The 9,166-nt window shown below is 45.0% G+C and overlaps 2 protein-coding genes across 2 annotated transcripts; both read right to left on the minus strand.

Annotated features, from left to right (window-relative positions):
* Nucleotides 1-896: 896 nt before the first annotated feature.
* Nucleotides 897-7,622, minus strand: LOC123080714 (pentatricopeptide repeat-containing protein At1g09900). Its single transcript, XM_044503649.1, has 3 exons — nt 5,108-7,622; nt 4,362-4,686; nt 897-1,400 (listed from the first exon to the last, which is right to left on the minus strand). The coding sequence occupies exon 1, from the start codon at nt 7,551-7,553 to the stop codon at nt 5,553-5,555; it is 2,001 nt and encodes a 666-aa protein (XP_044359584.1). The 5' UTR covers nt 7,554-7,622; the 3' UTR covers nt 897-1,400; nt 4,362-4,686; nt 5,108-5,552.
* LOC123080715 (uncharacterized) lies at nt 1,415-4,355 on the minus strand. Its single transcript, XM_044503650.1, has one exon. The coding sequence runs from the start codon at nt 2,858-2,860 to the stop codon at nt 2,057-2,059; it is 804 nt and encodes a 267-aa protein (XP_044359585.1). The 5' UTR covers nt 2,861-4,355; the 3' UTR covers nt 1,415-2,056.
* Nucleotides 7,623-9,166: the final 1,544 nt, after the last annotated feature.

Here is a 9,166-nt window from a genome sequence, read left to right on the forward strand (position 1 = left end):
TGTTTGCCGAGCTGGGCAATTTTTTTCCCAGCTCGTCGTTCTTTTAACCTTTGATCACTGACAGTACTTTCCGACCGCTCCGCTTCGGCAAATGTCTTTGCAATAATGCGCTCATAGTTGCCTCTCGGCGGAGACTTTGGTGGTTTTGTTAGGGCAGCCAGAATAAACTAGTTAATGCCCGCCAATTCTTTTGACAAAAGCAAGGTACATAGCTGATTCCACTCTGAATACAGGAGACAAACATGAATTGGTAAAAACAGGCATGCGCATGTCTAGTAAAAGCGGCAACATGCAGTACATCATATTGATACATAATAAACTAGTTCCAGCCCAAGATCCATGCCCGCCAATTCTTTCAAGCAGGGGAAAGAGGAGAATCATGGGCGCTCAACACAAGAATCAGAAGGAAGAGATGGAAATCTCAAACCCTAGATTTTTGGACGATGGTGCAGGTACTTACAGGAGAGAACCAAGCCATTGTTGTCGTTGCCGCCGGAGGTCATGTGCGGAGAGAAGTAGGTGACGGCACAGTTATCTCAGTTCAGTTGTGCAAGTTGTGGGGAAAGGAGAAACTAAAATTTTGCCAGAGGTGTAGGCTCTGTCGACTCTGCCCCGTCGCCTCCGGTTGCCTACATCACGTTTTCTGTCACTGGCGTGGATCAGGCCATGATCCTGGCTATATCCAGCCTAACCAAAAGAGGCCTTATTTGGATTACCCTCTCGGCGCTGATCTCAACCAGAAACTCTGGCATTTACATGTTGCTCATTTCTACACAAATCCTTTGATGAAGAATAAGAGTGGACCGTGGCAGGCCTGCACAAGTGCACTGATTCATAACTCAGGGCATCCTTCAGACTCTTGCTTACAAAAGCGCCTTTCGCAGGGGCAGTGTAGATGACCAAGCATAACTTTATATTATTGGAATTTTCTCAAGAGATTTCAAAGGTTGATTCAGGTTACCCTGTTTGGTATAAACAATTGATTAGCATAATTGAATGTTACTTCCTTTAGAGGGCACTTCTTTCTAAGCATCTCAGCCACAACCTCCTCTGCTTCCTTCCATCGCTCAGCTCTACATGAACTTCAATGTAGAATTATAGGAAACGGTATCTGGCTTGCACGGCATAGTGCTTAATAACTTGTCGGCATCATACAGACGGCCTTGTTCAGAAAAGCCATTGATAAGGGCATTGTATGTGAAAATATCAGGTGTACTTCCATACTTTGGCATTTGCTCAACCACCAAGATTGCACGATCGATAAGCCCTTTTTGGCACAAGGAATTGATTAGTATATTGATGTGACTTCATTTGGGGGACAATCCTTTCTGGCCATCTTAGATATCATCTCCCCAGCTTCCTCCCATCGCGCAGCTCTGCACAAATCCTGTAGCACAGCACTGTAAAAAAAAATATCAGGCTTACATGGCATGCTTTGAAATTACTCAATGGCCGATTCCACAAGCTCTTGTTCAGCAAGGCCATGATAAGGCTACTGTACGTGACAATATCAGTGCAAAAGGTTGGATTACGTTTTGCTCAGATTATTGTTAATCCTGTAGCACATGCAAAAGGTTGTGCTTCTAAGATAAATGTTTTTGTTGTTTTTTCACCTAAAATGCTTAAATGATATAGATGTCGACGATGTTAAAACTTGAGAGTACTAATTTAGACTCTGTTATATGAAACAATAAAAATATTCAATTGTAGTGCCAGACTGCACAGCCATGTGGACATGTGGTGGTGGTAGAGAATCTGGATAATAAAACTGATTGATTCTGCTAACAACAAGTTGAGACCTTGTGACTTTGATCTGGCATGTTTCATGCACAAGAAGCAAGATCCACAAACCAAGGACATTAAAACAAAGTAAGTAGGCTCACAAAACACACATCAAGCATGAAATGGTGAAATGGATCAAAACTTCTGTTTCTCTTTCTATAGTATCATTTACATTTATACTATCTCGTGTATAAATATGGGAAAACTGTATGCAGATCAGCTATTCCTTAAAAGGTGGATGCCAATCAGAGTGTCAAGAGTGACTTGGGAGTATCTACGAGCTAAGGATGTTGAGTAGAGAAACTCTGCTCTGGACTAATTTCCTGAACAGATGTCCTACTCCACTCTCGAGATCTCCGATACTGCACTCTAGCTCCAACAATTGCTCCTCCTTGCAAACAGCTAACTTCTTCTTGTGAAATGCTTTGGAAACAAGAGACTGTTTAGGCATTTCGATTTGCTTCGACAAGAGATGAAGTGTGGACTCCAGCAGAGAGACAGAGATCTCTCTGGCCTTGGCCAACAGCATGACTATCCTGCAAGCTGCAGGAGCCTTCTTCGCAGTCTTCCTGAGATGTTTCTTGGCCTTCTTTGCCAAGCGGGTGTAAGATTGGATCTTGGCTTGAGAGGCTGCATCGTCGGCTTTCCTTAAAGCCACTTGCAGCTCTTGGATGATAGCCTTCATCTCGACGAAGATCTCTTGCATGGCACTGCAGAGATCTAGCAGCTCAAGAGAACCTTCAATTTCACCATCCAATATGTTCCTCTGCTGGGAGGAGCAAACTTGGCTGCTTGGTAGGCAAATAATCTCTTCAAGAGCATCGTAGATGTTTGCAAGACTCCTGAGACCATCGCACATCATGCTGATGGAATTGGAGGAAGAGATGCTTGCTTCTAGGCTGTGGAGTTCTTGCTCGACTTCGGTCTCACTGACGTGAGGCCTAGAAGGCAAACTTATCGATCTTAGGTAGAAAGCCATCTCTGAGCTTGATGCCTTTCTCTGTATTGTGGTTGATGAGAGGAGGAGAAGCAGAAAAGAAGAGCTTCTTGTTTGATGTATGTACAGTTCCACTGTCATCTATTTATACAGAAGTGTACAGCAGTGATGTAGCATCTGATTGGCAGGCACGAAGAATCATGCCATTACATCTCCCTGATGCTGTCTGCTATGCCTTGAGATCTGGCAGAAGCATAGAGATCACAACACTAAAGTCGTCTCATGTCCACTACAGTTTTTTATTATGTCTGCTGTCCTCGAGATGAACCATCACATTGTCATGTTCCACTTATTGGCAGCAAGGGCTAATAAAGAATGGTGTAGTTTGGTGGTGGATCCTGAGACAATTGCATGCTCAAGCTGTTATCTAGTGGAATGCTGCTGGCTACCGCATGTTCTTCATTTAATCAGGCATGTTTTCTTTTGTTGGATACTCATGGTTTAGAGCTGGCATTTTTATGTATTAGAAAACAAGATACATACAACGCACAAGGAACACAGAACTTTTTATTTGTTCAACATTTTATCCCCATCTTTTCAGTTTGAGCCACCCACAGTATGAGTAGCATGGTTATATGGCATCAAACGATAACATAGAAGAGGTTCTGAACTGTGCCCCTGCTCACCTGTCTTTTTTTGATGTTTTTAGTACGATGCTATTTCTTTTTGGTAGACTAATTGATTCTCAAACATCGATGAGTTCTTTTTGGTGAAGTTTAGCAACCCAATAGGTTGTTTTTTCCTTTTCAGGCTATTGCTTCTTTTGCCAGCCAAATGATTCTGTTCTGCAACTGAGACGTATGGATGCTAACAAATCCTGTTTACTATTGATTTTGAAGCTTTCTACCATCATGTCTTAAAATAATTTCTAATGTTGATACAAACATAATCACATACCACCTCTCATTTCTAGAAGCCCACGGGTAAGTCTGTAATGGTTTTCTTTTTTGGCCCATTTGGGGCGTACTCTGTCTTTTCTAATTTTTCAATGGAATGAAACATGAGGCTTTTGCGCTTTCTCAAAAACACAAACATTAGAATACTGAATATTTTGTAAGTTAGTGTTTTACCCAAGTCTAGTTATTAGTATAATGTAGTACTCCCTCCGTCCCAAAATTCTTGTCTTAGATTTGTCTAGATACGGATGTATCTAATACTAAAACATAACTTGATACATCCGTATTTAGACAAGATAAATCCGTATCTAGACAAATCTAAGACAAGAATTTTGGGACGGAGTATAACTTATGAGCGCACTGTATATTCTTCGCCAGCTATAGAAATGGGGTAATCTCCAATGGATTAGTTTGGGAGGTCAAACTTCCATAAGATTACATTGTTTTACAGTCTTCCTGTGCAGAGAACACAGCAGGCTAGTTATTTTCCTTTCTACTCTTCTGTTTAAATTTTAAGTTTGATTGCTGAATATGTAATGGATTGATACAATCAAGAAAAGCATAGCGGATGAAATGATTGAAACAAAAAGAATATTGTAGAGCCCCACTTGAAAAGTCTAGAACTGCCAAGTAACTGCACAAGATTAAAGAGCCAAAGAAATGGAAGTATCATGCCAGAAAGATACCTTTGTTTGCTTGAACTCTGAACTTCCCATCTTCAGAAGCTGACCGAGCAGCTATTTGGATTGTAACACATACACATCATCCAGAATTTCCATGGAGAAGGTGCATGAGCAGAATTACCCAGATATGAATGAAACCATGGGTTTTCAGAATTACTCAGAAGTACAATGCTTTTCAATTTTCAACCATTTCAGATAGAATAATACATCTGAGCACACTTGGTAACTGACAAATAATTATTTGTTGCAACTGACTTTTCTCCTTACAATAAAATATAGTTTGTTCCTTAATCAAGAAGCTCCCTCCTGCTAGCAGCAGTTGCAATATCTGCAGAAACAGTGAATTAAACAGATGAGAAGCTGCCAGAAAATAAGGATGCATTAAGCAGGCTCTTGGTGTATGCTTTGAGAAGGAAAGCAAGCAAGCTAGCACATCTATATAACACAAAGTTTTCTTGTAACAACATGAATGATAAGAATGGCATTGGCAGTACTTGTTCAACTAAAGACAGTTTCTTTTCACAAATAAAGTTAGGTACATAGCTGATTCTACTCTGAACCAATACAGGAGACAGACATGAATCGGTAAAAAGAGGCATGTCTAGTAAAAGCAACAACGTGCAGTACATCATAGTGACACTGACACAGAATAAACAAGTTCCAGCCCAAGATCCATGCCCCCCAATTCTTTTGAACAGGGCAAGGAGAATCAGGGGCCTGGATTTTCAGAGGAGGATTTAGGTACTTACAGGAGAGAAGCAAGCCACCTTGTCATCGTCACCGGCGCTCATGCACGGAGAGAGGTAGGTGGCAGCACAGTCGTCTCAGTTTGATTGTGCAAATTGCAGGAAATGAAAGGTTAGCTGGAGAGATGTAGGCCTCCACCGTGTCCTCGTTGCCTCCAGTTGCCTACCTCGCGTTTTCTGGCACTAGCATGGACCGGGCCATGATCCCGGCCAACCAAAAGATGCACTATTTGGATTAGCCTTTCCGCGCTGATCTCAACCAGAAACTCTGGCAGTATCCTGTTGCTCATTTCTACACAAATCCATTGATGAAGCATAAGAGCAGACTGTGGCAGGCCTGTAGTACCCTTCAGGCTCTTGCTTACAAAATCTCCTTTGGCAGGGGCAGTGTAGATGGCAAAGCATAACTTCATAATTGGCATTTTCTGAAGAGATTCAAAAGGTTGACTCAAGTTACCCTGTTTGGTACAAATAATCGATTAGCATACTTGAATGTTACTTCATTTGGAGGGCACTTCTTTCTAAGCATCTCAGCCACAACCTCCTCTGCTTCCTTCCATCGTTCAGCTCGACATAAACCCTTCAATGCAGAATTATAGGACACGGCATCAGGCTTGCATGACATGGTGCTTAATATCTTGCGGGCATCATCCAGACGGCCTTGTTCAGAAAAGCCATTGATAAGGGCATTGTATGTGAAAATATCAGGTGTACTTCCATACTTTGGCATTTGCTCGAAAACCTCAATTGCACGATCAACAAGCCCTTTCTGGCACAGGGAATTGATTAGTATATTGAATGTGATTTCATTTGGGGGGCAATCCTTTCTAGCCATCTTAGATATAAGCTCCCCAGCATCCTCCCATCGCGCAGCTTTGCACAAACCCTTCAGCACAGCATTGTAGCCAAAGATATCAGGCTTGCATGGCATGCTTTGAAACAACTCAATGGCTGATTCGACAAGCCCTTGTTCAGAAAGGCCATTAATAAGGCTACTGTATGTGACAATATCAGGTGTACATCCAAAGTTTGGCATTTGCTCAAACACTTCAATTGCGTAGTTTACCCGGCCACTCTGGCACAGCGAATCAATGAGTATATTGAAAGTCATTTCAATTAGGGGACAGTCCTCCCTAAGCATCTGCCCTATAAGCTCCTCGGCATCATCCCATCGCTCAGCTCTGCATAAACCCTTCAACGCGGCGTTGAAGCTAATGACGTCAGGACTGCACGGCATGCTGTTTAGTAACTTGAGCGCGTCCTCCACACGCCCTTGTTCTGAAAAGGAATATATCAGCGTATTGTAAATGACAACATCAGGTCTGCACCCATACTTGTGCATCTGCTCGAGGACTTCCACCGCACAATCAACCAGCCCATTCTGGCACAAGCAACTGGTTAGCATACTGAATGTCGCTTCGTTTGGCAGGCAGTCTTTCTTAACCATCCCCACAATCAGCTCTCCGACATCCTCCCAACGCTGAGCGATGCACAAACCTTTCAGCGCGGCGTTGTAACAAACAGTGTTGGGCTTGCAGAGCATGCCGTTGAGCAGCTCGATGGCGTCGTCGACACGCCCTTGCTTCGAGAACCCATTCACCAGGGTGCTGTAAATGACAACATCGGGCGTGCATCCGTACCTAGGCATTCGGTCGAGCAGCTGAACGGCGCGGTCGAGCAGCCCGTTCTGGCAGAAAGCGCGGATCTGGGTGGCGAACGTCACCTCGTTGGGAGGGCAATGGTTCCTGACCATCTCGGCCATGAGCTCCTCGGCGTCCTCCCACTGCCGGGCGCCACACAGGCCCATGAGCACGGTGTTGTAGGTGTAGGTGTCCGGCGCGACGGGCATGGAGGCGATGAGGGCGAGCGCGTCGGCGAGCCTGCCGGAGCGGCAGTAGCCGTTGATGAGCGTGGTGTAGGTGACGACGTTGGCGGCCCCGGAGAGGGCCGCCGCCGCGAGGGCGCGCTCGGCGTCCGCCAGCCGGCCGTCGCGGCAGTAGCCGGCGACGAGGGTGTTGTGGGAGACGGGGTCCGCCGCGCCGGCCGCCTTGAGCGCGTCGAGCACGCGCTCCGCGTCGGCGAGGCGGCGCTGCGCGCAGAGCTTCTTGATGAGGATGTTGCAGGCGACGACGGCCGGCGGGTCGGGGGAGGCGCCGAGGAGGCGGAGCGCGGCGTCCAGGTCCCCGAGCTGGACCAGGCGGCGGAGCTTCTGGCCGGCCTGGCCGGGCCGGGACGGGGCGGCCGGGTTGACCCATATGGAGTTGGCCGCGCCGGCGCCGCGCTCCGGCGGGGCCCTGCCGCGGCTCACCCACCTGGAGGCGGCCAGGCGGATGCGGAGGCGGAGGCGGTGGGCTGTGGGCGGGTTTGGAGGGGCCGGGAAAGGGAAGGGGTGGTGGGTGGATGCCGCGGCGGACGGCGACGAGGAGGAGGAGGAGAAAGCGGCGGCCATTGTCGAGGTGGAGCTCTGGCGATAAGTGTTTGGGTGTGGTCTCTGTCTCTCGCCCCTCTTCACAATTCCCCTCCAGTCAAACATTGCTTGTTCTTCTCGTGTAGTAATGAACTTTTTCACTGTGTCAACTTGCTTTTTCACTAGACTTTTTGAACACTGATTGTCAAATACTAGTACCTCCGTCCGGAATTAGTTGTCGTCGCGGAATGAGTATTATGTTAAGTGTCAAGGTTGTAATTTTTTTTATGATTTTGCTAATCCTCACTCAAATCTCACTCGACCTCTCACCGTATGGTTTTACACCAAGATTCATGCAGATTTTCCTTCCTGGTTTTCTGTTTTTCCTTTCTGCACTTGGGAAACCTAGAAATTCCAGTACGCGCGACTACAGTTGCCTGCCCGCCAGTAGCACACTACTATAGATGCGGTTCACTCATCCCAGTGCGGAATTATAATTGCATTTGTTGGCAATGTGCAAATACATTTATCATTTTCTAACAAATAAACATGGCATGTATGAGCGCTTTGCGTCTGTACTGATGTTCAAAAAGAACATGGCAGCGAAAATAGGAAAGTAAAAAGGGAAAAACTGAAAGAAGAATAAAAATATGAAAAAGAAACAACAAAATGTTCTATGATGATGCGAGCTGCTCATATATGAGATCTAGCCATGCTATTTCTTAATGACTCAGGTTGTAACTTTAAACAAACTCGTAAAAATAGTTATATTATTAAACAATTAAACACCGATCAGAAATATAGAAGGAACTTTTTCTGAAAGCTCCGCTCTCAGGCATTTTATTCATTCAGCGGCAACCTGTCTGAGCTCAAACCGAGCCTCGGAAAACCAGGGATTACATCAGAGTAGTTTACAATACTCTCCTGTAAAAGAGTTTTCTTTTGCACAAGTATGTGCTACAGAATTAATAGTACGACTAGTATGGTGAAGCTCAAATCCCTACAAACTAACACTATGCTCTTCCATCTCCTGGAGAATAAAGTGAAAACCTACTGGTTTCCCCTTAGACCTGCTCTCCCACAACTGTTTTGAAGTCAAGCAATCAGTTTCAATTATCACTATTGTGAAACTCCTTTCCCGTGCCATTAGTAGTGCATCTTGGTAGGCCGAAATTTCCAAATTCAAGGGGTCAACCACTCCCATATACCTTGTACATTTAGCACTGATAAATTTACCTTCATGATCTCTCGCCATTGCCCCCTAGCACATTGGCCAATGAAAATGTCCACCGCTGTGTCAACATTTATTTTAGTCCGGCCCTCAACAGGAATAGACCATTTCGTCGGCTTTACTTGATCATTCTTCCTCACAACAGGAGGAAATTCCAGTGCCCTCATGAGCTCTTTAACTAGTACCATAGACTGATTTGGTTGGTAAGTCACCTCATTGTGTGTGCAGCGGTTGCGATTGATCAAGATGGCCCACATGACCATCACGCATAGCGTCGCTACATCTCCCCTAATCAGAAGTCTACAAGGAACTTGATATCAAACGCTATACACGTTATTTTCTTCTTCAATTACTTGCATTACAATAGATATCATGGCCAATGTCACCTATAATGTTTAGATTGTGGCTTGAAGTTAGGGTTTCA

Source organism: Triticum aestivum, chromosome 3D, assembly GCF_018294505.1.
Source record: "Triticum aestivum cultivar Chinese Spring chromosome 3D, IWGSC CS RefSeq v2.1, whole genome shotgun sequence".
NCBI classification, from domain to species: Eukaryota; Viridiplantae; Streptophyta; class Magnoliopsida; order Poales; family Poaceae; genus Triticum; species Triticum aestivum.